Source organism: Melanotaenia boesemani, chromosome 16 (assembly GCF_017639745.1).
Source record: "Melanotaenia boesemani isolate fMelBoe1 chromosome 16, fMelBoe1.pri, whole genome shotgun sequence".
NCBI classification, from domain to species: Eukaryota; Metazoa; Chordata; class Actinopteri; order Atheriniformes; family Melanotaeniidae; genus Melanotaenia; species Melanotaenia boesemani.
In genome coordinates, this window is record NC_055697.1 from 26,657,066 (window position 1) to 26,684,989 (window position 27,924).

At 38.8% G+C, this 27,924-nt stretch overlaps 1 protein-coding gene across 1 annotated transcript in view; it reads right to left on the reverse strand.

Annotated features, from left to right (window-relative positions):
* Window positions 1-27,924, reverse strand: part of LOC121656109 (contactin-associated protein-like 4) — a 68,844-nt gene that overhangs the window by 2,594 nt on the left and 38,326 nt on the right. Inside the window, exons 8-22 of the mRNA XM_042011155.1 lie at window positions 25,462-25,729; window positions 23,609-23,758; window positions 22,675-22,846; window positions 20,604-20,710; window positions 19,855-19,974; window positions 19,506-19,706; window positions 18,342-18,504; window positions 18,028-18,155; window positions 17,764-17,934; window positions 14,771-14,989; window positions 13,047-13,286; window positions 11,752-11,982; window positions 6,188-6,321; window positions 5,671-5,758; window positions 1,864-2,079 (exon numbers count right to left, since the gene is read on the reverse strand). Coding sequence (XP_041867089.1) covers window positions 1,864-2,079; window positions 5,671-5,758; window positions 6,188-6,321; window positions 11,752-11,982; window positions 13,047-13,286; window positions 14,771-14,989; window positions 17,764-17,934; window positions 18,028-18,155; window positions 18,342-18,504; window positions 19,506-19,706; window positions 19,855-19,974; window positions 20,604-20,710; window positions 22,675-22,846; window positions 23,609-23,758; window positions 25,462-25,729 — 2,608 coding nt within the window. The remainder of the gene's footprint in view (window positions 1-1,863; window positions 2,080-5,670; window positions 5,759-6,187; window positions 6,322-11,751; window positions 11,983-13,046; window positions 13,287-14,770; window positions 14,990-17,763; window positions 17,935-18,027; window positions 18,156-18,341; window positions 18,505-19,505; window positions 19,707-19,854; window positions 19,975-20,603; window positions 20,711-22,674; window positions 22,847-23,608; window positions 23,759-25,461; window positions 25,730-27,924) is intronic.

Consider the following 27,924-nt stretch of genomic DNA (forward strand, 5'->3'; position numbering starts at 1 on the left):
GATCAGATTAGAGGAAGGATAGAAAGAATGATGTGAAATTATGTGAAATTAAGTTGAACACGAGAACAAAAGGGTAAAAGCACAAGAGCAGGCAGGCAACTGAGGTGCTACAGACAGATGCACAATAGAGAAAAAAGTGAAACTAATTCTGTACAGTAAGGTGTGTTATATCACAGTAGGGGAGGGATTTATAAGTAAGGGCTAATGCCCGATGAGGTGGCCATTATTATAAATTAATCTGCAGGGGCGGCCATTATCATAAATTAATCAACCCTCCGGTTCACGCATCACGCATCGTCCATTAATTTAATGGGCACCTCGTTGAGCATTATCCCGCTTATACCATGGTCCATTAAGAAAGAAAAAAATATTAAATAAATTATTAATGTGTTAATGTTGTTTTTAACCGGTAAAATCATAGTTTTCTCACAAGAAGCGGCTGAGTGGACTATTTCGTTGTGACGCGTTGCCAAGGTAACTGGCTCTGACACAGAACCTGCAGCTCAGTCGGCTGCAGTTATGTTACCTGACACAAACATTGCAGAGGGCAGTGCAGCTCTTACAGCTTGTGTGTGTCGAGAGGATGATGCGACATTTTGTTTCAAACAGTCAAAGTCTACAGATAGTTTTCTACATTGTTCAATAAGCCTGCAGGCTGCTCTGATCTGGCGCGTCTGCTGCCCGGTGTCTGAGTTTCTGTTGCCACGGTTACCAACTATCATTTAGTCAGCGCAATAATTTACAGCAATAAGGCTATTTGACTGGAACTTCTTTTATAGGTGTCCATTATCACTTTTTAATGGACACCTTTCAGCCAATCAGACTCGAGTATTCACCCAGACCATTCAATAACCTGTTTTAAATTAATGGCATCATCTTCTGGCCATTAACCTGGTGTCACAGCAGGATTAAAAATCCAAAAGTCTTATCATGAAGTTTGGGAGGTATCACCCACAGAGGACTGTACAGAACCACCCCCAGCAACCTCAGGAATATCTAAAGTATTGCTTGGAGCCTCATGAGAAACCAAATGCACTTTTTTAAGCTTCAATATGTGTCCTGGGGTCACACAGATGTCTAAAGAAACATTTTTTATGCCTCAGAGTTTGGTTTTTGACAAGGTGTAAGCTGTATAATAAATGGTCAGTCTAATGAGACACCACAGTTATTTTTATATAAACATTAGATCTGTAATAGTATATGTCTTGTATTCTAAAGAAGCATTCAGAGCATGCAGTTCAATGGGCTCTCATGGGGATGGAGGACTTTCCTAATGTGTTTCTCTGGTTGCATTCATGTTACATGCAGAAACACAAACACGTGACTGATAGCGGAGTTAATATTTTATATTATTCTAAAATAATACTACTATTTATACTCAGTAAACCCTATTCATCCTGATGTGTCTTTCAATTTTTTTAAACATTTACCAGAAACATATTTTTTCTGTACAGTTACTTCAAAGATAAAAATCCCATATAGCTGGGAAAAACTTCCTCTGAGGTCAAACTTAAAGCAAGACCCTCTATAAACAACTAAAAACTATGACTAGTTGTGTGCTGCTTCCTCTGCTTTTAAAACAAAACCAGCTAAATTACCAGAATGTTAAGTAGTTGGATTCATGCAATGTTATATTTGACCTTCTTATGATGTGATATTATCTTATGATTTTTAATAGTTAATTTATCTGTCTACTTATTATTTTGTATTCAGCATGCATACTTTTGTGTTTATTACTGCTTACTATTTTGCCAAAGACATTCTTGGAAAATAAATTTTACTTCCTTGTTAAATAAGGTTAGTAAAAGCTTTAGCTGAATGAATTAAGTTATTTGACAGGGACATGCACTACAATACATTGACCTGATTGTTGGTGTGTGGTTTCTGCTGCATAGGAATTGGGTGAAGTGGTGCCACAAGCAGACTGGATCAGTGGGCCTGTGACGATGGCAGGGCTGGTGTTGGGGTAAAGCAGAGCTTCTTTCAGAGGGCTGATGGAGTTAAAAAGGACGGTGGACAGACAGCCTGTGAAACCCAGAGAACCAAGCCGAGCCAGTTCTGGATCCAACTCACCGGAGTCTAGAAAGAAGACAGAGATATGTGAGGTTTTCTAAAAAATACAGACAGCGTTTTTCCGTTCAGACACAACCATATATATTTTTGTGTTGCATCACCCGAGTCCTACCTATCTGATCTGACTATAAACCTTAATTTTAATATTAATAGATGAAACACATACACTGATGAGGACTGCCATTACATCTTATAGTAAGTTTGGGTCAGTTTATTCTCGCAACTTCTTTTCCTTCAAGCATATTTCTTTACCTGTCTCTGTAGGTGCAGAAAATCCCCAAAAACAACAAAAAAATGTGTGTGAGTAGGCTGTGATCCGTGCCTCTGTTGTTGAGGCAGTCAACTGGAAGGGTGGCCGTAAGGTCGTTGGTGCCTGTTGCAGCGGAATTCTCTGAACTCGGTGGGCACCAGCAGTAGTCCTATTGGGCCTTTTTGGCCTGTGGGACTTCCGAGGCAGTGGTTGCAGAGGCAAAAACTCAGGCATGGGAGGAGTTTGGAGAGGCTGCAGAAAATGACTTCCAGACGGCTTTGAGGAGATTCTGATCCACCATCCGGTGGCTCAAGCAGGGGCAGCAATGCTCCATCAACACTATGTACAGGGGAGATGGAGGGCTGCTGACCTCAACATGGGGTGTTATGGGTGGGTGGAGGGAATACTTCGATGACCTCCTCAATCCCACAGACACATCTTTCAATGAAGAAACAGAGTCAGGGGACCCTGGTGTTGGCTCTCCCATCTCTGGTGGTTAAAAAGCTCCTCAGTGGCAGGTGAGGTCTGCCCGGAGCTCCTTAAGGCTCTGGATGCTGTAGGGCTGTCTTGGTTGACATGCCTCTGCAGCCTCGCGTGGACATTGGGGACAATTCCCCTGGACTGGCAGGCTGGGGTGGTGGGCCTCCTCTTCAACAAGGGGGACCTGAGGGTGTGCTCTAACTACAGAGTTAGCCTCCTAACTCAATCAGTCTAACTTCTGATTGAGGAGGAGCAGTGTGGTTTTTGTCCCGTTCGGGAAACAGTGGACCAGCTCTACATCCTCTTTAGGGTCTTTGAGGGGGCATGGGAGTTTGCTCAACCAGTCTACATGTGCTTTGTGGACTTGGAAAAGGAGTTCAACCGTGTCTCCTGGGGATTTCTGTGGGGAGTGCTCAGGGAGTATGGAGTGCTGTACCCCTTTGTACAAGCTGTCTGGTCCTTACGGCCGATGCCAGACCCTGGTCCGTATTGCCAGCCGTAAATCAACTCTCGATTCACTGGTAGATCTTCGTTCCTACCCTCACCTATGGTCACAAGCTGCGGGTAGTGACCGAAAGAACGAGTTTGCGGATACAAGCGGCCGAAATTATCCCACCGGGAGGAAACCTGGGGGAAGACCCAGGACATCCTGGACGCACTACATCTCTTGGCTGGCCTGGAAATGCTTAGGGATTCCCCCAGACGAGCTGCTGAATGTGACCAGGGAGAGGGAAATCTGGGCTCCCTGCTTAGGAAGTCACGTGATCCAGCTCCAGAAAAGTGGTAGATAATGGATGGAAAAAAAGGATAAATAAGCAAATTTAAGTTTGTGTTATAGGAGAAGGATGTTAAAAGACAATAAACAAAGGTTCTATTTTTATAGTGAAAGACTATTTATTATATATAATTTAGATTTTAAACATAGGTGGATTCACATGAACAGACCAATCAACAGGATCAGATTATGTCCAATTATTCTTCAAAATATATTATCTGGCAAATTCAAGCTGTAATTCTGCATGTCCAGCCTTGTTTAATGCAGCAGTAAACCCATGTAGGAGTGTGCATTACACACTCTACTCTGCATCAGCTTTTCAGAGCACATCACACCCAAGAGAGGTTAAAATATTCTTAAAGATGATGCAATACAGTTTAAATGTGACACCCTCACAGATAATGGAACGTTTAAAAGACTGTCTGAGTTACCAGAAAGGGGATATGGGAATAAATATGGCAAACTCCAGTGTTTCAGCAGTTCTTAGCAGGTAAAATACATAATTTACCTTCATATTTCCAGATAAAAAACTACATTAGTGGTTGAGTAAAATGAGCTGTCAACAATAATCGTATTTGTAAAGCAGTGTTTAACTTTCTTAATAATCATTTTATTCACATACTCTAGGAATGAAATCATACATTAACTTCTGAGCAGCTTCTCTCTTTTGTTTTGTGAAATATTGATTTCAGGAAATACTGATACCTAAATTTAAAATAAAGGGTGGACTCAAGCATTAGGTAGATCATGCTGATTGAAGTTAAGTAGAAACAAAAGTTTGTTTTTATACTCTAGTCTACATTTGTGCGTAACTGGAAGGTAAACTGTGACTAGATTAACAGAAGCTGTTACAAACAAATATATAAAAAAAACAACATTTTACTCAAGTTTTTAGGCCTAATAAAGGCTGTGTTTAAGGTCTAAGGTTCCCCCAAAAAATCTGTGTAATCGCTCTTTATGCATATGGTGAATGGATTTCTAACTTCAGGGTCATACTCATCAGTACTTGTGCTGATGCTGATATTCAGTCTGGAGCATTGTTCTTCTAAAATATACTTTAGCCTCCCAGGCAGATTGGCATGGCTTTAGACCAGAAGTGCGGTCCTCGAGATCTACTATCCTGCAACTTTTCGAAACAACCCATCTCCAACACACCTTAATAAAATGAATGGCTCGTTACCAGGCCTCTGCTGCTGAATGATGTGCAGATGAAGGAATTCAGCCATTTGATTCAGTTGCTTTAAACTGTCCTGTTTTCTGAAGTGCAGCATTCTATAATATCTCCTAAAAATGCCAAATCAGGAAATATAAGTCATTTCATTGCTGTAAATTAATTTTTCTGTCCAATCAAAATGTACTTTAATCTCACCAATCTCTGTGTGGAAGTCATTTTAACTGACAAACATGAGTTATCCAGTAAAGGTGAACCTGGGATTTTTGCTTACTCCTTTAGACTCATATGCAAAAACCTGCATGCACTGCCATCTTATCTTTTTACACAACTAGCTTATTGAAAGTAAATATGAATCACACAGAGGATGAATAGCTGCATGCTCTGGTAAGACTGGGATTAAATAGCATGAAAGTTTAGAATAATGTATGTTTAACTTTAAAAAGAAAAACTATGGTACTACATTAATTATGTTGCATCTATTCATCCATTTACTTTTCTTGCTTCATCCTAGTTGGAAAATATCCTAGATATAATGGGAGCAAGAGGCAGAGTACATCCTGAACAAGTTATCAATCTACCACAGGGCAAAACACAAAGATTAGACAACCTTGCATACTCACACAGTAACAATTTAGAAATGCCAGGCAACCTAATGGGTATCTTTGGAAATGAAGTAGGAAAAACCCATGCAGACACAGTAAGGTCAACCTGAAACATCTGACTGAGGCGACCTACTCTGTTTCTATCAATCTTTTACCTGTCATATACAAGATAGAAGCATTTCCAGTGATGTAACCATGATCATGAATCTCTTAAGTGCCTTACTGTCTGATAAAGTATAACATCTCTGAAATGAGTCTGTCTGAGAGCCCTGCAGTCTGAAAATCCTTGTCTGGGTTTGTGAAAGATTTTACTTACTGTGCAATCTGCCAAGAATTAGCGACTTTATTCCATTGAATTCAACATCAGATGTCAGGTTGAAGTCCTCTTTTTCATTCCTGTCAATCTGGAAAAAATGACAGGTTTCCAGTCAAAGTAAGTCTTTATTGAAATGCCACTCCACCAGTGCTGACAGTACATACTTTAACGTGACTGATTTCACTGCTCAGTCTCTTTTTTAAATAGAGATTCTGTGGTTTAATTTGTTAGTGCTCATCTTTGTAAAAAATTATCTATAACCTGAAACAGCAACAAGTCACAAAGCATTGACACACTAACTACAAATTTCACAATAACACACAATTCTGAGACTGACTACTTTGCTACCAGGATATAAGCTTTTCCTCAAGATTTTATTTCATATTGTGATTTGATTCTGTGATTTAATGGACTTTTAAAAAGCAGTTTGGGAGGTTTGGAGTTTGAGGATTTATTATGCATTTCCTGCACATTAGCAATGTTTAATAAAGATTTATTGTGTGTTGTAATGTGTTACCTGCACAGAAACAGACTCTGCCAGTCTGCTGACGACCACAGAATGCAGCTGTTTGTTGGCGAGGTTCTTCACTTTACTCGTCAGGATCTCTGCATCTTTGTTACTCTCCAGTTTGTACCTCACCTCCAACTTCTCTGCACACAAATCAACAAAGCAGCACACTCATATTTTCCTGTTACTTTAGCCTAAACATTAGTCAAGTGTATTTATTAAACACATTTAAAACAACCACTGTTGACCAAAGTGCTGTGCATTGCATGACACACAATAAAAAAGACAAACTACCCAATTAAAATTAATTAAATGAAGGGGAGTTAACTGAAGTTAAAAGCCAGTGTGAACAAATAAGTATTTAGCATTTTTGTAACAGTGTTACTAGAAGTAGCAAATCTGATTGACAATGGAAAACTGGGCCTGCCACCACAAAGGCACCATCCCCTTTGGACACCAACCGGATAATGGAACAGCTAAAAGCAGCTGTTCACTAGATCTCTGAGATCTGTTTTTAGTGTACGGAGAGAAAAGGGCAGAGATGTACTCACGATCTACCCATGGTGAAAAAAGGGCTCCATTCTGTGGAAAGATAAAATCACAAATCGAACACCTCCACCTTCTAAATAATTAAAAATTCTGTTACAGTAATTACTTGTGGTAAAGGGTAAATATCAGATTGCTTTTTTAAAAGATGAGTGACTAGAAACTAGAAAAAGGTCATGCTTTTCAAAGCGGTTCACAACTGATCACAGTCACACTATTATCTGTCCGTCCGTCCTTCCATCCGTCTGTCCGTCCATCCATCCATCCATTATCCATCTATTCATCCATCCATCCATCCATTCATCCATCCATCCATCCATCCATTATCCATCTATTCATCCATCCATCCATCCATCCATCCATCCATCCATCCATCCATCCATCCATCCATCCATCCATCCATCCATTCATCCATTCATCCATCCATTCATCCGTGGTGTAAACTTGCTTATTCGAATGCAGGATCACTGAAGTCTAACCCAGCTGCTATTAGGCAATAGGTAGGGTATGCCCTGGACAGGTTGCCAGTCCATCACAGAACCAACACAGAGCAATTCAAACTCACTTCGAGGGAGAATCCAGTAATAACAATTAACTTGACATCATGTGTGGGAGGAAGCCAGAAAGAACCCACATGCACGGGGAGAACAAGCAAAGTCCCAGCTGAAGCTGAAACCAGGAACCTTGTTGTTGAGAGGCGACATTGCTAACCACCTAACTACTGCAGCTACTTCCACTCTTCACAAGACCCAACATATTCTAAAAACTGTTTTTTTTTTATTGTTTTTTTATTAAATTAACAAACATAGAATAATATAGGATAAAGAGAAGTCTGATATCCATAAAGCTCCTCTCAGCAAAGCATCATGATCATTCTACTGTATGTACGTATGTACGTATGTATGTATGTATGTATGTATGTATGTATGTATGTATGTATGTATGTATGTATGTATGTATGTATGTATGTATGTACGTATGTATGTATGTATGTATGTATGTATAAATTAAATAATTAATTAATAGAAAAACCAGATTATAGTTTCAGTCCAAGGGAATTTACTGGAGCAAAAACAAAAAAAAAAAAGCATAATCACATGAATTGAGTGCACCACCTATGCAAGTGCTTGGATCAATGTTCCATTTAGAAAAAAAAAACAGACACGCTAAAGAACACATGTTTTAAAAAGTGCTTTTGCAGAGAATTGCTGTTACTACACCTCTGCAATATGCTGCAGACTGATCACATTTTAATGCATGGGAAACACCCAAACTGAAGTATAAAAAGAACCACAGGCAGGTCTGTGGAGGGCTGGTTTGCACACACTGAAGCAGAAGCCATGAACTGGGCACAAACGTAACACCCAATAATCTCTGAATAATCTCACCCAATCATGTGTCCAACTGAACACAGACAAACGTTTGCAGGACTTTTGATAATCAGGTACTGAATTTTAATTACCCCACAGATCGATAAATATCGAAGATGATAGACAGTAATTTACATAGTTTCACATTTAAATGTGAATTACTGTCTAATTCACACTTATTGTACAATCCAGCAAAAAAGAGTAAAATATCACCTTGAAAATTAGATCTGAGAGGAGAGAGGTGATGAGAAATGTACAAAAAAAAGTGTATTTATAAATGTTAATGCTTTGTTTATATTGACAAATTAGATTTATTTACAGGATTTAAAATATGTGGGGCAACTGTTCAATTTTTAAAAATGTGAAACAAAAGCTTATTGCCTGTTTCTAAAATACTTTTTAACTTTGGCAGATAAACTGTTGAACTGAAAAAGAAGGCCTTTTCACTCTAATAAGCAATGTGTCTTGTGACAACCCCAGAGCGGGCTGTATTTTGTCCGTCTCTGGGGGCTTTAACTTTTGCTTCCAGCTCTGTCTCCCACTCTGCCTCCTCCTCTCTCCGCCTCTGTCCTCCTCTTCTCAGGTGGCCTGTCTGCTGCTCCAGTCCTCCCGCGCTACCTGGCGGGGGCGTGGCCCGCTTCGGATTAAATACCAGGCCTTTCACACCTGCGTGCGCTCTGCTCGCGCCAGCCTGCTCACCTGCAGCACTTCTTTTCCCTTGTTTGTGCACTCATTAGTTTATCCACTTTAGCTTTCACACACAACACCTTCCTACAACCCACACTCTCATAAACTACTGATGCTACAGATTATACACATAGGATACACTGTTAGTCTCCGTTTATTTAATTTGGTCACTTTCTTTAAATAAATTATACTTTAATTGGCATCCTTTGTTGTCCCGCTTCCTTCTTGTCAAGCCCTCACGAGCCGGGCTTGACAGCCTCAGAAAAACTGAAAAATAAACTATATATTTATAAAAAAAATTACCTAATGTTGTCATTTTAACCTCAATACATTCAAAACCAACAAATAATTTAAAAAAAAATCCTATTTTGGAAATGATGATCTTCTACGTACTATAATCCCATGAAGCTGTGGTAATAAAGACTGCAGTGTTTCATGAGCACAGCAGGCAGAATGTGGAGGATAAAAAAAACTTCCTGAATCATGGATTATTCACAATTTACCATCCTGCTTATTATTCTTTAACACTTTACTTTACACTTGTCTCGTAAAAAAGTAAGTGTTCACACCGAAGTGACACATTTAAAAAAATGAGAGGAGGTCGACAAGCTCCAGTGAATGTTGACAGCTTGCAGGTGGTGAAATGTTGATGATGGCAGAACATTTCTTTTTTTCCACGCCAGGGGTCTGTTCCAGAAAGGAGGTTCAACCAACTGAGCCTAAAAAGAAGCTTCACTTACTCTGAGATGAACAACTCTGGGTTTTTGGTTCCAGAACAGCTGTTTAAGTTGGTACGATCCACAAGAACCACAATAAAAAGCCACCTGGATTCACCATGACTGACTAAAAGCTGACAGTTATTTCACCCCTTTGAAACAAAAAGAGGTATTTTGTGAAAAAGGGAACACTGCTGCTGCAGGGAAGAGAGAAACAGTATGGAAGAAAACTGCTATTTGAATGAATCCACTGATCCACTGACTTAATATTTAACCTTATTAAAAACTGTGGGGTTGAAACATTGATGGAGAGAATAAAATATTTCATTTAGGTTCAGTCCCACTTGGGAAAAACACAACTGAAGACTAAATATAAAAACATATTTTAGAAAGCTAAGGTATATTGTACCAGGCCACGTTTGTACATCTTTTATTTCTTTTTCACACCAGTTGATATACTGTCATGATCTGCAGGTTTTTGATCTTGGTATTTTTATTTTGCAGTCTGTTTAGTTTCAAGTTTTTTCTCATTTTTCAGTTCTGTCTTTGTAGATCTATCTGCTCACATGAAGTCATTAGCCCACATGTGCTGCACCATCAATTAAAACATGATTATCTTTAATTTTCTTTCTATAAAAAATATTATTGTTTTTAAGAAGAATTTATTTTTAAGGTCTTCTACAATTAAATTAGAATGTTAAATGGTGTTTAGTTCCAAAACAAATATTTGCAAATAAGTTTACAGCCAGGAGTTTGCATGTTCTCCTCGTGTAAGTGTGGGTTCTCTCCGGGTACTCTGGCTTCCTCCCACCAGCCAAAGACATGCATGTTAGGTTAACTGATAACTCTAAATTCTCCCTAGGAGTGTGTGCGAGTGTGAATGGTTGTTTGTCCCCTATGTGTTGGCCCTGCGATGGACTGGTGACCTGTCCAGGGTGTACCCTGCCCCTCACCTGTTAATGCTGGGATAGGCTCCAGCTTACCCGCGACCGTTAATGGACCAAGCGGTTCAGAATGAGTATACAGCCAAGATGATTTTCAGACTTTCTCTGCTCACTGTTTTGTCCTGATTTGGGCTTTTAAGCCCTTTTATAAATAAAACTCCTTGTTAGAGAATTTAAGATTCTCCCTTTTCCCTCCATTTGCTGGTTTGCCATGTTGGTATGTCCCACAGCAGCGACATCACCAGGACAGGAAAGATTCAGCTGGTAAGTTTCAGTATGTTGCTGGAGTTAAAAGCAAAATGTCCACTATCAGATCACCATGACAACTTTAATAACATACTGGCCATCAGCTTCCTCCAGTCAGGGTTAATAATGCAGCCAGGTCACAGTCTATTTACTGCTATCTAAGTGGATTCCCATTTATATTGGATTTATCATCCTTTTTGTCCTTCCCAACACAGGTGACCCTCACTTGGCTCTTTACTGGCTGAAGTCTGGACAAAGTTAAGTACAATGAAGTGTGGAGGACGGGATAAGAGGAATTAAAAGGCAGACAGATAGCAAACAAGAGCTTGAGCAAAATAAAATGAGGGGGGTTATTGGTTGAAGAGAAGAAGAGGAAATTATTGATCACGCCAGACATTTTGGACATGCAGCATTTTTACTATTGTTGGAAAAACCTGAAAACAAAACAAAAATCTAGCACAAACTTGCTGCTACCTGAATAAATATCTAGCAGTTAGTATTTATCATTCAGGTTTTGGTGAAAATGTTTTATTAGTTTACCTTTCTAAAAATTTGGAGGATGTAATTTTGAACTTAATCATGAGAATTTGAAGTTAAATTTAATCTTGAATGTTTTGCCCTTTCTGGTCTCTTTAGCAACCTTATTTTTTAAACTGTGTTCTGTTTTGTGTAGAAGCTAATTTAACATTAGGCTTTGTGTTTTTTAGGTGTTTAAAACTGTGTTACTAAAAGATTTTACATGTTATTATAGAGCAGTATTGCGCACATCTTGTGTCACCACTCATTTCTAATAATATAGGTGGAGTGATGTTTCATACATGTGCAAAACATGTTTGTATGTCAAGGGTTTATACAGTTTTAACACATTTGTGGGGCAATTTCCTTTTCAGGCCCATCCTGACAAGCCCACTGAGGTAAGTTAGAAATATGCAAAACCTGAACCACTTTGTGGCACAAAATCAGGAATCAAGAAAAGCTAATGATGGTTCTACAAGTACCAGGCCGAATATTTGATAGATAGCTTTGCTAACAAACAGTGCAACTAAGAAGATTGGAGTGTTTACCTTGTTTATTGAGCAGCAGAGCCAGATACTCGCTGTGGTAGGAGCTGACGTACAGGAGCAGAGCAGGACTCTGGCTGGTCCTGAAGCTGAGGGAGATATTTTCTGCTCTTAGTGTCATGTCGGAGAAGATGGAGGAGGGAAAGGTGCTACCGCTCCTGTTCAGCTCATTCACCATCTGCTCCGTGAAGGTGTAACTGATGGATGTTCCCGGTTTTAAGCTGATTGAGACCTCTGCAGGAAAAAAGATCAAATATTTTAATAAAAGCAGATTTTAAGCACCAGTAATAAGTAATGTTTGGCAGAACCTGCTCAGACTTTCTTGTGTTAAAAACGTGGCAACCATCACAGAACTTTCCAATAAAAGTTTTACTTCTCAGCCTAGAACTTTAAATATAAAATGAAAAACATTTAAGGGGTTAAAATTTCCCTTTTTTTTATTAGAAAATGCCATCTTTCACCCTTGCTTTATATTCATCAATATGTATAATGATGCAACACTCACTGAAAGGTAAAAGAATGCAAATGTAGCTCCAGGTCTTCCTCGCATTACTTATTTCAATTCATCTGTATTTTAAGCAGGAGCCCATCGACAAATCAAGTTTTCCCAGACATGGCATGATTTACATCTAATTTGCATAGCACATAAAGCATGTCTTTACACCAACTCTAAGCAAAAACCTATCTCACAACAGGACCCTTATGAGTTATTCATATACCTAAAAGAGCAGTTCTTCTGTTGCAGAGACATCACCTAATTAGTGAGCTTCTGCAAAAGTTGCCTCAGAAAAACCAGCTGACAGCTGATAAATGCATACCAAATCTCTAATTATAACACACTCAGGAGTGGGAGATGTGGTTTCCGGTGCAGATTTACCTGTGTAGCTTCAACAAGCTGCACAGCTGGGATTGTTAATTATTGAATACACACGAGGCTGCCTTACTCTGCTGATGCGACCACTCAATGTTCCTCTCATAATTAGAATTACATAAAGTCAACAGGAAAAGTATAATCTTAAAAACATGGAGTGACAGAACATCTGTCAGGACGCCAAGAGAGGGTTTCAACTATCTGAATGCAGCTGCTTTCCAGTTTAATATTTTATTAAGTAAAGAGGTTGTACAGCAGTATATCATGAGATTTAGAAGATTCTAAAGCACTGCATGTGCATAACAAGACAAAGTGTCACCCAGTAAGAAAAAATATCACAATAATCCTTCAATATGACCTGGCGTACAGTAAAACTATAACACCACCTTGTTGTTTACATGTGATGTTGCTAACAAAGCCTCTGTACCTTTGTCACAGAAGGCTCCGGTGTAAGGAGATGAGCTGCAGTCGCAGGAGAAGCTTTTGGTTCTCTCCACGCAGCGACCATGGTTCTGGCACAGCGAGCTATAGGTGCTGCAGTAACCTGGACATCCTGCCTGAACGCCAGGGGTGATCTTTGCTCTCTCCTCCAGGTCTAGGGTGATGCCATTCAACTGAAGGGAGCGGATACAGCCCCGAAATCCCTTCTGTCTGGAAGCAGTGCCTCCTGAAGAGAAACACAAATGAAACACCTAAGCATTTAACTTTTATTTCCCTTTTTTTGGCTATTTGCAGGCACACAACTTATGAGAGCAAATTCATTTATTCTCTTTTAGATAATCTTTGTCTAATTATTATTGTTAATTTCCATATTAAAGAAGATGTAAGCAGAACGTTTTTTGAAGGCTTTTGCTCCAATACAATTGATATTTTAAGCACATTCTTGCAGGATCTGGAGACTCCACTTTTTCAATTTGTAAATGCGTATAAAAGCAACAATTAAACTTCAGTGTCAGCTCAGAGGGATTTGAAATGTTTGCAATATTTAACATCACACCCGAGTTATCTTTATCCTCAAAATGTATGCACACATCGTCTTCTTAAATACTTCTGCAACCCATGCATGTAATCATGTATTTTCGGAATGGCCAGAATAAAAATAATCATCTTTGTTATGACTTTGAGGGAATCCTGTTTGAGATCTGACTTTATTATTATTGGCCTTATATTCTGCACCTTCAGGTGAAAATGTTTGTAACCTGTCTCATATTGGATCCTTTAAAAGGAGTGGTAAGACAGAAAAACACAAATATGCAGATAATTTTCAAGGAAGGGGACACCTTAACTGTAAGTCTCTCTCTGTTTTTTCTTTTTTTTGTATGACTAACAGAGACTGTGTGCATTTTTCCCTCTTTTTGAACAAGATTAAAGCCCCAAAAGTTATTGTTCTCTAAGTTCTGGCATTGCAACCTCCAACTGTCCTCAGAGTTCAGGCTCTGCAGCATAATAATTGTCTCAGACTGCAAAAACGGGCTAATTCAAAACTGTTATGATGAGATAAAGAGCTTTCCAAGACAGAGGAGTTGATGAGGTTCACATCAGAGCTTAGAGTTTCATCAGGAGCTGTCAGGAGAAGACTACCTTAAAAAATGGAATGACTACAAATGCTTTGCCAAGGTTACTTCAAGGAAACTGACCATTACAAGCAAGTCTTTTTACTGCACATTTCTACCAATATGAAGGAATTACTTTTAGTCTGTAAAGTTTCTGTCATTGTACAGCTTAAAAAACAGGACGTTTATATTTTAAACTTTTTAAAAATCTTACAATTGCACCCCATATCAATAACCAGAGACTGCAATGTGTTCTCTGTAGAGTCTGGACATGGAGGGAAAGCAGAGCTTTATAGTGTGCGGGTTTGTGGAGGGGTTTAGTTTCTGACCACAAGAGACAGAAATTTAAAACCATAAATCTCCCTGAAGCTAAAAGCAAAGCACCGCATGGGATCAGAGGCATTTTGATGCTACTGGGAAGAAAAAGAAGGATACAGCATGAGCAAAAGAGAGACAGTGAGAGGAAAGTGTGAACAAAACAGAGAAATGCTGCTATATTCTTTTTTTTTCTTCTTTTTTTCTTTTTTTCCATTGTTGACGTGATAATAAAGCAACTTTTCCAAAGTTTTGTGACAGGAATACACACCAAAACACTCACCTATAAATAACTGGCTGTTGAGCTGTAGGTGGATGTGCCCGTCAGCAGGAGCCTGCTGTGTGGCAGCAGGCAGCTGGTCAAGGCGAAGCGATGCCTCTTTCACGTTACGCTCAGCTTGAATGCGATGCCACCTGTTGTCATTCAGCGGGAAGTCAGATTTCACACTGACCACCAACGGGCCGTTACCCACATCAAAGGAGAAGAGGACCTCTGTGGAGGCTGCCATGGGGACATTAAATCCAAAGCTTAACTTAAACTGAGGTACACATTTGACATCATTACTTATTCATTCGCTGTACCTACATACAAGGTTCACGCACACACATGCACACACACATAGACACAAACATTAATGCAACCTTGGAATTATTGCAGCTTTTCCAAAGTTCTCTGCATGTTTGCATTACATGACACTAATGTGTACAGTGAGAATTGTGTTGCACGCTTACTAATTGCACACATTTGCCACATTCCAATGTTTAAAATGTAAATAAGATCAAACAAATTGTGAAAAATTATATTAATTCTTTCATTTTTTGTTTGTTGCAGATATTATGTTAATGAAAAAACAAGTCTGTCCATAGGGTGTCATTTGTTTGACACAACTGTAGGGGGCGCCAAAGAGCAAGACCAAAGTAAGTTACCAACTAGCTCACACAAAGATGCAGTTATCACAGAAACTATTTGAACTGACATCAGTAAATGTTTGTTACAACAAACTACAAAGAAGACTAAAGGTGTTCTTTCTATGAAAAAAAAAAACTTTTATACTTGACAGGTTGCCAAAGGTGAAACATGCAAACATTACTGCAAGTCTAAAAGAAATATATACACATGATGCAAGAGGTCGTAATGAGTTCAATTTCACATTAACACCAACAAAACTGTTGAATTGCTGTTGGATCCTTGATCAGCCAGTGGCTGCAGCCCTCTGACCATACATAGTAACACCATTAAACAGACCTCATACAAATATCTTGGCATTGACACTGGCAGCGACTGGAGCTGACAGGTTGCCACCATGTGTGCCAGAATCCACCAGCACCTGCAATTTCTGCGTAGACCCGATTTATTTGGTGTTTGCAAAAACACAATGTTAATCGGCCTCTGCTGTCCAGGCTGTTGGACACAGAGGAGGATGTTCGTCCCTAGGGCTGTCCAACTTCTGAATGCTGAATGCCTCCTAAATAATTAAAACACTTTGATCACCCTCAAGTCTTTTTAATGCCACACTGTGTATGTTGTCTGCTGTCTGTGTGTGTTGCTGGTATGTATTTTTACCTTCTTTATTAAGCTACTGTTATTTTAATGTTTTTAAAATTGCCCCCTAAAGTTATTTGAATTGAACTGACTCTTTTACAGAGCTACAAAAGAGTCCATTTTGCTGTACAGTATCACCAGTTGGTTTGGGAATCCAACAGTCAAATCCAAGATTCAGATTTACAACCTATTAAGAAAAAATGGTGAGATCATTTGCATAAATACTCCTAACCTCCACAAGCCTTTTGACCAGGCAGTCACTTTACATACAAAGAACATCCCAACAGACAAGTCCCATGTTCTGCATATGAAATACACAGTTAAAATCACAGAGTTGGTGTAGGGTCTACATGTGCACACACAACAGGTAAAAACATTCATTTGTTCTTTAAATTATTTGTTCTGTTCTTTAAACATATCAGTGAGGAATGTATGGAAAATTTTATATGATTTTATTTTCTTAGGTGGCTTTATTGTTTTAGATGTTGTATTGCTTTTTATTATTGTGCTTGTTTTTTTGTTCCTATTCTACAGCAGTATTTTTAAACCGAGCCACATTTCTCACAAGGAAGGCAAATGAAAAAATCTTAAATGCTATTTTTACAGCAACCAGCTGCACATGCATTTTATCCATTCATTGGTAGTGAGGGATAAATTTGACTTATGGTAATGCTTGATTCCTTAAGTCTCACAGAAATGCTAATGGTTTAGAAGTAAGCCTCAAAACTATTTCAAATGCATAACTGATTATCCCAAAATAAAAACAAGGTTAAGAAATGTAAATGATGGATATTTTTTAGCTATTTGTGTTGTTTACAAGTTGAACAAATAAACATTTCCAGCTCAGTTTAGTTTACTGATCTAATAACATTTAACATGTTTGGACACGAGTAGAGTGAAAATAAATGTCAGCGTGTCAATTTAGATGTAAGGTTTTGTTTTTCATTTAATGTGACACGAGGACTAGAAACATTTATTTTAAGATGCTTTGACTCTGCAATCCATAAATAAGTAATGGTGCAAAATTGCCTGATTGCAGAACTTTCATGCAGATTTTATAAATGGAAAAGAATTTAGCCTCATCCTGTTTGGATGTTATAACTTGTAAAAAGACTAATTATTTCAAATTAGCTTGCATTTCTGGAGTTTTTTTGTGTGGTAAAAAATTCACCACACAAAATATGTGAAAATGAACTCAAACAAAATTAGATAGAACGTTAAGACAAATTTCTCTCTTGTTTTCCTTAATATATGTGTTTAAAACAGTAGTAAAGTGTGATAGGATGAAATCAGTAATTTATTCTTGTAAAGAAATCAGAATGAAAAGTCAGAACCTTTGATAAACAAAGTTTCTTATGCCCCAATAATACTGTATATTAGTTTTAGACAACACAACACTTCATCAAGAGCTGTCTTCAGGACATAATACAATATGTGACCTGCCATAAATTTTTTTCAACATGCCAAAATAAAACTGAGAGCTCTACACTCTGGTGGTTTAAACGAAAATGTACTGCAGTAAGCTGAGACACCAACACTGCAGTGATTTCCCTGAGGAGGCAAAATAAATGGCAGAGCAGGTGGTAAAGTTTAGTTTTTATATTTGAGATGGACAGAGGCAGAGTTCAATGTAGGACCACAGATCTTCGATGATTTCCATCCTGCTGAAACTTGGTTTATCCCGCTGTCCTTTCATCATAGATTAGACAGTTCAACCAACAGTTGTTACTTACTGTTCAGTTCAATCCGAATGAAGTCTCTGATGCCCAAGTTTTCAACGAAGACACCAGAAGATGAGGTGGTTTTAAACAGAAAGGAGATGTCTGCATTCAGCTCGCCGTTGAATGTAGGAAAGTGGAGGTATAATGTGTCCTTATTGAAAAATGCAGCATTCCAGATATTTTCTGAAAAAAAAAATGCATGACGACGTATTACGGATGTATAACTCATGGATGAGGACAGTTCAGGCAAAACTCTGCATCGTTTGTACAACTTACTGTCTCCATGGCAACGGAGAGGTCCCACCTTGTAGGCGCTTTCTGACCCAGGCTTCTGGACATCGCCCAGCACAAGAGATCTGACAGGAAGCGACTCCTTATGGGTCAACAGGCCAGAGTCATTAGTCCTGGAAAGCAGGGAGAGGATGTGAAGGAAGGAGAATCAAAATGGAATGATCAGAACTTCTAGAGGATACCACTTTGTTTCACCCTGGAAAAAGGTAAAACAAAATAAATTAATAAAAAAATAAATAAGCACATCAGAGGAAATGTGAATACCATAATAATTAGTGGAAGTGGAGTGAATACATTACCATCCTATGAGGTCGGCATCACAGTTGCAGTGGTGTTTGGGGTCCACACAGTTCTGTTGCTGACTGCAGGCACACTGTTGGCTGCCTGGTGGAGCCCCACCCCAATAAGTCTGCACTTGTCCTGAACCAGGACCTCCCACCCACCAGCTGAGTTGAGCACCCTCTGGAACACACAGATGTCTATTCATTTCAGGCAACAGACTCACATCAGATTCAATCATTTCTTTCTCAATTTCACATATTTGTTTGTGAGGATGACACTACTGAAATTATGCTCTAAATTATCTCTGCAAGTATTGGACATGGTCAGCAACAAGACTCAGATAGGCAGGCAATGTTTTCCCAGTCTTCTATGTTTACATTTGTTTGCGAGTCTGTGTGAATTGTAGCCTAATTTTCCCGTTCTTAGCTGACAAGAGTGGCATCCAGTGTGGCCTTCTGTAGCTGTAGCTGATCTGCTTTGAGGTTCAAGGTGTTGTATGTTCAGAGATGGTTTTCTCCATACTTTTCTATCATCTCCAACCAGCCTGCCCATCCTCTAACATCAACTAAGCATTTTGCTGCTAGGTCAGCACTTTCTGAAATAGTCAGACCAACCTATCTGGCACAGACAACTATGCTACGTTCAAAGTCACTTCAATCCTCTTTCTTATTCATTCTCAGTTTGAAATTCAGACAGTTGTTTTGACCATGTCTACATGCCTAAATGCGTTAAATGAGTTTCTGCCTTGTGATTGACTAAACCAATGCAACTAATAAAGTGGCCGAGGAGTGTATTTAAAGTTAGCTAATTGGTACTAGTTTAGCAAAAACAGCATCATTTGTGTTTTAACTTTCTAACTAAACAGATTTTAAAGGATGCATCAACACATGCATCAGACTTGTCCCTAAGAAACAAAGCTCTATAAAGTCTGTATGCAATAATCTGCAATGTATAGTCAATGGTATATTTAATAAGTCAATTGCTATAACAAACAAAGCAACTGCCAACAGAAACAGAACCTTGACAAAGAAAAAACTAGTCACATTGGCCATATAAGTAAAAAATGAAGTGAAATATTTAGGTTTCTATTGTTTATGCTTTTTTATTATTATTCGTCAAGATCAGCTTTTGTAACTTTTGTGTTAATTCAGTAGAATCCAGAAAATATCGACAAGCCTTACCTGCTGTGTTGAAGAGGCGTGATTTCCTGCAGTGGTAAACCAGTTCCTGTTCGCAGTGCTCCGACTGGCTGATAATTGCTTCTAGCTGCTCCTCATCAAATGCATATTCAAAGTGAGCTGCATGCTGACTTTTTCCTGGCGTTGGACCTACTTTAGTCAGCTCTGTGTTGTTGTGTTGGATCACCACCCACGTCTTGTCCTCTGTTTGAGTGAAAGAAGAAAAAGACTAAGTGTTTACTTTATATTCGTATTTCAGAATGTCAGACAGGTAGAAACCAGGACAGGGAGACTGGACACCAAATGAGTTGCAGACTGTGTTTAGGTGTGTGTTGATGTCTGTATCAGCTACCTGTCATGTTGCAGAATATCAGCTGTGGCTTGATGGGTCCACTACCATCCACATCAATATAATAATACCCCGACGTGTTGCCTTTGTGTTTGTATGCCTCGCAGGACTGTTCATATATTGCTGAGGAGAGAGACATTATCAAATCATTTTCATCGTTATTATCAAGGATGTTAAATGTTTAATGTGTTTTAATGTTGCATGGCAACATAACACAGTCATTTTTCTTCACTCAGTGTTTGGATTTTACATCTTGCTGCAGTATTTAACTTCCATTTTATCACACTGTTTGACTCAAACTCTTCCTTATTCTGACATCACAACTCGACCAACTGACTTCTTTTCTGCTTCTTTTTAAGCCAGTGAGTCTAATATCTGATCATTTTTCCTACTATTGCTTCCAACCTCCTCCCCAGCTCCACCTCTCCACAATCCCAGAAGAGCCTCATCTGAAGTATCTCCAGAGGGGGTCCAATCATAACCCTTTACTTTGTTCCTGTCGCCACTCCACATAGATGATGAATCAGGGTGGAATCGCCAAGCAAATTTAGTTTCAAATTCAACTCTTAAATCATGAAATTTAGTTACATCTTCACATCTCATCTCTCCACATTAACTTAGGTCATAAATCTATTTTGAAAAAAATGGTTCCACATGCATTTATTAACATGCATGCTCAGATCCAACTAGTACATCTTTACACTCTATGTTAATGACTTTTGAACATAAATAACAAAGCTTTGGTTGCTTACAGCTGTGGCAGGTGGCTCCAGTGTAGCCAGTGCTGGAGCAGTTACAGTGGAAGGTGCTCCACGACTGACTGCAGCTGCCTCCATGTTCACAGTGACTGGGGGAACACCTGAGAGAGATAAACACAACAGCACAAGTAAACCTCATCACTTTACTCTTCTAATCACTGTTTTGCTGAACATTGTTGAAGATATCATATATCTACTGCATGGGCCGTTCATTGTATTTTAATAACCAAAAATGGCAAACATATTTAAAATTTGGATATGGTCTTAATAAATCCTTTGGTGTTTTATAGTGTTTCATTGCTGATAAAATACAGTAAGATTTTCATGTGGAAGAAGAAAATTTGAGATTTTTGTGCCAAGTGTTTGGTGTAAACTTGGTCAGAAATTAAAGTTTGGATGTTTGACAACTATATTAGAAAAAATATATTGTTTTTGCAAGGGAGACACCCAGTTCAGAAGCCTGTCTATGTGGCAGTATAGTAAACTGCAGCTATAACAGCATGGCTTCACTGTGGAGTCCGGGTACTGGACTGACCTGCCTGCCATCTAGGCCGTTCACCAGCTCTGAGCTAGCACTCACATCTTTTGGAAATTGACATTAAAAATTTGAATAATACAACTTAAGAATACGCTTCTAGGAATGTTCCCTTTCAACTCCCTTTTTCTTTTGCAACTCTAAGTTTTTCTGAGTCAGTATGAAGCTGGCAGTGACAGGCAATAGTGGAGCAGAAAGTATGGGAGGGGGGAAAAAAGAATTAAGACTTCAGATATATAAGAGGCGTGAGTCAAAACTGTCAAGATAGCGTAGAAAAGGAGAAATCCAGGGAGAGGAATTAAAGCTGATGGAAGACCTGAGGAAGGTGGAGGACGAAGTGATGGAACATTTAAAAGGATGAATGTTAAGATGAATGGAGCTCAGCAGCAAGTGGGTAAGCATATTTAGAAGGAGAAATGAGGTCAGCAGATTGTGACTGCTGAGAGTGAAAGAGGAAGAGGTGGAGCAACATGTATTTTTAATCTTTCAGACAGTAGGAAATTCACTGTTAGCAGAAGCCTTACACAGCAGGCTTGGCAGATGCTATGGGTTTAGTTGTTTAGCACCAATTTCTTTCCTTTGTTTGCTTAAACAGGTGCAGTCTTCTTGTTTCTTCCACAACTTTGGGATTTTAAATTTTGATGGTTGCTTTACTTATCTCCATTTCTGGACAGCTTTCTCACAAACCAGAGTCAGGCTGCAGATAATTCAGCAAACGTACGATTAATCAAACACTGCTTATATCAGAAAAGGGCACCTGTATGCTGGAGAGGGGGGGTTGTGGAAGTATAAATCCATTTTTGTTAAGTTGACATTTTACTGAAACAAAGACTGTTCTGCAGATAATATCTGTACCATAAACCTGTGGGCTCTAATGATTTAGAAAAAGGTCTAATGTCATGTTCTCAGAGTGATGTGTTATAGCTCATAAAAACACGGCATTAAATTCACACAGGGAGCTTGACTTGACATTTTCCACAATGAGGGAAGAGAAAAGAAATGCATCGGTGTCACAGTTTCTCCAATATCTGATAAGGAAATGTTATACCTGATGAATGGTAAAATTGATGATTTGGTGAACAATATCAGCAGCTCCAGCAAACACACAAATACAGCATGGCTCTAAAATCCTTATAACATGTTTAAATCCAAGTATTAAAAGACAGGTTGAGCAAATAATTACTGTTTTGCAATGACTAAAAATTAAACAATAGCTTTGCTTCCATGGTAATTCAGTTAGCTAAAAAAAAGGCATGTATACTCTGTAGATCTCCTGCAGAAAATTTTCCACTTTACTTCATTATCTGCTGCTTATTATCCAATTGTAGCCCAGTTTTTCAGAAATGAAGCAAATCTTTTTCTGAAAAAAAAACACATTAAATTTAAAAAAATTTCTAATATTAAATAAAATGTTTAAACAAACCATTCATGAATAAATACAGGTAAAAACACAACAGCTCATTTGGCAAATTTACCGAGTTTAATATTGCTGTCTAAAACTGTTCAAACAGATGGTGCTGTTTGTCTGACCTGTCAATGATGCCACACATATCGATCTGCAGGTGACTGTAATTTCCTGTCAGCCTTTGTTGCAACTTGATTAAGTTGACAGGCTGGTTGTTAATAGTTAGCAGACGCATGCAGCCTTGGAAAGCTCTGAAGGGATTAGTACACTCCTGGCTGCTTCCTTCAGAAGGGCATCCTGCACGGGAAAACATTAATCAACAAATCAGAGGAACCCATAATGTTGCTGATGACTGGCTTAAGTACCTCATTTTATCATGATTAATTTTTAGAGAGCTTCAACTCTGTAATTCCTCTGCAATTTTCTTTAAGGCAAATATCACAAAAAAAGTGCTGGATTACTCTTGGACAGCAGGAGTGTGTGATGTTTGGAAAAGGTGTCAGTCAGTTCAATTTTCTGCAGTTTTTCTTCATAAACAACACTAGCAGACATTCCCTAAACCGCACTTTATTTTGTTCAGTCACTGTTAGTTGCAGCTTTTCCCACCTGCCATGAGATAAGGGTCAGGGCTAACACAGAGACTGACAACCATGTGCCTAAGCTGGATAGTCTACAATCACCAACTAAGCTAACAAGAAACTCGTAAAAAAGCCGTATACTGTACCAGTCAAAAGTTTGGACACACTTTCCTACTGGATTAAATGGAAATGTGTGTTCAAATTTTTGACTGGTACTGTATATACAGAAAAATGCATACAAACTTCACACTGAATCGCCTGATTCGAGAATCCTCTGCTAAGAGGCAACAGCACTAACCACTGCAAAGATTTATCAATCCTCAGAGAAATAATCAGGTCTGCAAAGCTCAATGTCACTCCACTAAAAGTAAATAACAACTTAGACTGAAATGTGTCTGTATGATCCTGCCCAATAACTAAAACCCCATCAAGTTTTGGAAGCCATCATGATAATATGTGAAAATAATTAATCCGCACTTACCACCAAAGAAAAGTTGACCTCCCAGCGTGATAAGGAATGGAGGACTGGCTTGAGCAGTAGCTCCTTCATCTCTATCCACTGTGATGGTCAAGCGTCCTTGTCCTGAGATCAGGTCCACAGAGTGCCACTGGCCATCATTCAGAGCTGAACCTGCACACAAACATATAAAAGTGTGATAATATGTCAAAGTGAAAAAAAATTCACTGATCCACAACTGGATACCACATTAGTGTCACCTTTTACTTAAGAAATGTCTAGCTGTCAGCTACAAAAAGAAAAACTCCAGGATGGATGAATGTTAACAGAAGGATTTACAATCATATTCACTCTTCTAAAGGGTCTAAATTTTTCAGCTAAAATGACTAAATTTGAGTTTTCTTTTTTTTCTTTTTTTTTTTTTTAACATTTCTGAGTAAAGCCACCACATCATACTCTTAGCAAAATTCTATTTGGCTTTAATATTTTGGTCTTTTGTGCATGTAAAAGGTCTAAGGCAGTTGTTATTCTTACAGAAAATGCTGCTTTGTCCTGTGGCTAATCTTTGTCCCTATGTCACATGTTACATAACTCCAGTATGGTGGCTAGTTTGTAACTGTAACAATAATAAAAAAAAATAATAATAAAGAATTGCTGAGTTTTGTTAGCCAAACTTATTAAGGAAGATTTTAAGCTAAGATTTGTACTGACTAAATAAATGTTGGCAGTTGAACACAAGAATTTTCTAGACTCATCTGACTGATCTCTATAAACAGCCATGAAGAAGTCTCTCTTTACTGTGTTATGTGAAATTACAAACATAGTAAGGCTTTAAAACTCACAAACACAAGAAAAATGGGCTGCTTAAAAAAAAACAAAAAAAAAAAAAAACAGCTGATTGGTTTCACTGACAATCATGCAGTGTGAACTTTGGTGTCATTTCTATGTTAAAAAATAATTGAAGAACTGACGTATAGCGTACATTTTAGCACATAAAGGGGAGTGGCAAACTTGTGGTTACAGAGGTGGGATTGGGTCTGGAGAACCTTGGTTCAAGTTCCTGATGTGCCAACAGAGGTAAACCACTCTGGGCCCCTGAGCAAGTCCCTTAATCCCCCAATTGTTCCAGGTGTTGGAATATGGCAGCTCACTACTCCTAGTAAATCTAACTAGTGACAGGTAAATACAAATAACTCATTTTGGTATGTGACATGTACTGAAAAATAAAGATTTCTTCAACAACCTGATCCTATTACAGTGTTCCCTTAATTTTAGTCATGACCACTCCTTGAACTGGGGGAGCAGAGAAAGCACAGCAGACTTGGCTTTTTGGGAAGGGGGAACCTTCAATATATAAAGGCAAGAACAGTTTCAGACAGAATGTGTTGCTGAAGCAATGTTATGCAACATAACCAGTTTCTTGTAGACTTCCAAATAGATTCTAACTTCACACGTATGAATAAAATATGAATTAAAAATGGGGTCAGCAGTGGCTCAAGTGGCCAGAAGGCTTCCCCAGTCATCTGTCATTGTGTCCTCAGGGAAGACATTTCCTCCTCCTTGCCTCCAGTCTCTGGATCGTTGGTGTATGAATGAATATGAATGTTTCAATGGTTGAAGAGGTCGCTGGTGCACATTGGCACGTGTCCTTCAGCCTGTCCCAGGGCAGCTGTGGCTACACTTGTAGCTTATCATCACCTAGTATGAATGAGGAGTGGATGAATTATGGCTCCAATGTAAGCGCTTTGAGTGCCGTCAGCAATAAAGCACAATATAAATCAAATGCAATATTTTCTATTAAATAATATGTATTGGAGATTCGATGGAATTTAACCCTAGACAATGTAAAAAACTTAATGGCTAGGTGTCAGACTGACCTGCTTGAAGCTCTAGTGGCGCCCTGCCAGGCTTGTTGATTTGCAGATGTAATCTGGTTTTGCTGAGGTATAGCCGGACCCCCCCTTTTTTCTCTGGGAAATCAAAGGTCAGAAGTAGCCCCTCCCTGTTCCATGTCCGAAACTGAAGTCCCACTGACATGCTCATTGATGATGGATCTGCAACTCCTGGCAAGCTCAAGAAACTCTGCGGACTAGTGAACGTCATGGCAACAAATACAGGTTCAGCACATGAAAAGGTCACGTTGCCCTGAGAAAGGCGTAGAAAAGGAGAGAGGAAAAGAGGTGAAGGGTGAGAAATTATTACAGCAAAAATGGGGACGACACACTAGTATAGGAAAAGGAATTAATTTCCAAGGCTGCAAGGAAACACCCTGCTGTGCAAAAATCTCATCAGTAAGTCTCCATAAAAAGCACAAGTCTATTAACATAATGATAATAGTCAGGCTTTGTATAAGCACCAATGTCAGCCAGAAGCTTTCAAAGGTCACAGAGGAAGCCTTGGGGAGCAGAGGTGTTGATAAATAGAGCAAAAGATGGAAAGAGTGGGTCATATCTGCAGGCTTATAGTTCTGAGAAGTCATTATTGCAGTATATGTACTGCTGGGGCAGCAACGGTGATAGATTACATCCAAGGCTCCCCAATGGGAATACCAGGTTTCTATTTTCAGTTGATCATGCAACATGTAGACACTTGATCAAATCTAAAAGCTCTTTGTGGGATAGTTAAAGCAGGATGGATTAATGCAGATCAAAGAGCAGAGAGCTTCAGAGGCAGTGGTGTTTGCATTACACACATACACACATACACGTGGATGCTTTTCATTTTGAGCATTTACAGTAAAAGTGAACAGATATAATTTGAAAGCAAAAGATTTTTAATGGTGGGGATTAAACTGTGCATACACTGATTTTACATGTTCCTACTTTCTTATCAGTTAAATTTTCTTTTAATTATTCTAAGCTGTTGGTGGGGAAGAAAACAGCTCTTTGAAGAAAGTATGCAGAGTCAAAGATGGGGAAAGCATAACAGCAATAGTAATATGATGGACAATACATATGAAAATGACAAATTAAAAATACAAAGTAAGACCAACTATTACTATCACTATATAAACGTACAGATGAAACTAAATATTGCACAAAATTCAATTTATTTTGATAATTAAAGTTAAAAATAATATATATATAATATATAATATATTATATAGACTCATTATATGCAAAGTGAGATATTCCAAGCATTTATTTGTTATAATTTTGATGATTAACAGCCTATGAAAACCCAAAAATCTAAATCTCAGAAAATTAGAATACTGTAGAAAGGTTCAATGTTGTAGCCAAACTCTAACCAGCTAATTAATCCAAAACACCTGCAAAGGATTCCTGAGCATTATTATGGTCTCACAGGCTATTTCAGTAGAATTCACAATTATGGGGAAAGTTGCTGACCTGACAGTTGTGCAGAAAACCATCATTGACGGAGGGGAAGCCTCAAAATGTAATTGCAAAAGAAGTCGGATGCTCTCAAAGTGCTGTATCAAAGCACATCAACAAAATGTTGAGTGGAATGGAAAAGTGTGGAAGAAAAAGGTGGAACAACCAGCAGGGATGACCACAGCCTGGAGAGGATCGTCAGGAAAAGGCCATTCAAAAATGCTTCACAAGGACTGGACTGAGGCTGGAGTTAGTGCTTCAAGAGCAACAACACACAAAAAGATCTTGGACATGGGCTTCAAATGTCCTCTTGTCAAACTGCTCCTGAACAAAACACGTTAGAAACATCTTCTCTGGACTAAAGAAAAAAAATTGAACTGGTCTGTTGAACAGTGGTCCGAAGTGCTCTTTTCTGATGAGAGCAAAATCTCATTTGGAAATCAAGGTCGCAGAGTCTGGAGAAAGAATGAAGAGAAAACAATCCAAGACACTTTAAGTGCAGCGTGAAGTTTCCACAGTCTCCCACAGTGTTGATTTGGAAACCATGTCATCTGCTGGTGTTGGTCCACTGGGCTTTATTAAGTTCAGAGTCAACGCAGCGTCTACCAGGAGATTTTAGAGCACTTCATGTTTCCTTTAGCAGAAAAGCTTTTTTGGAGATGCTGAGTTTATTTTCCAGCAGGACTTGGAACCTGCCCACACTGCCAAAAGAACCCAAAACCTGGTTTAATGACCAAGGGTTACTGTGCTTGATTGTCCAGCAAACTCTCCTGACCCCTTAGAAAATCCATGGGGCATTGCTAAGAGAAAAACGAGACACATGAGACCAAGCGATGCAGAAGAGTTGAATTCTGTTATTGAAGCATCCTGGTCTTCCATTACACCCCAGCAGTGCCAAAGGCTGAAAACATCCATGCCACGCCGCATTGAGGCAGTAATTCATGCAAAAGGGACTCGAACCAAATACTGAGTTCATATGAATGACTATACTCTTCAGACAGTCAACAT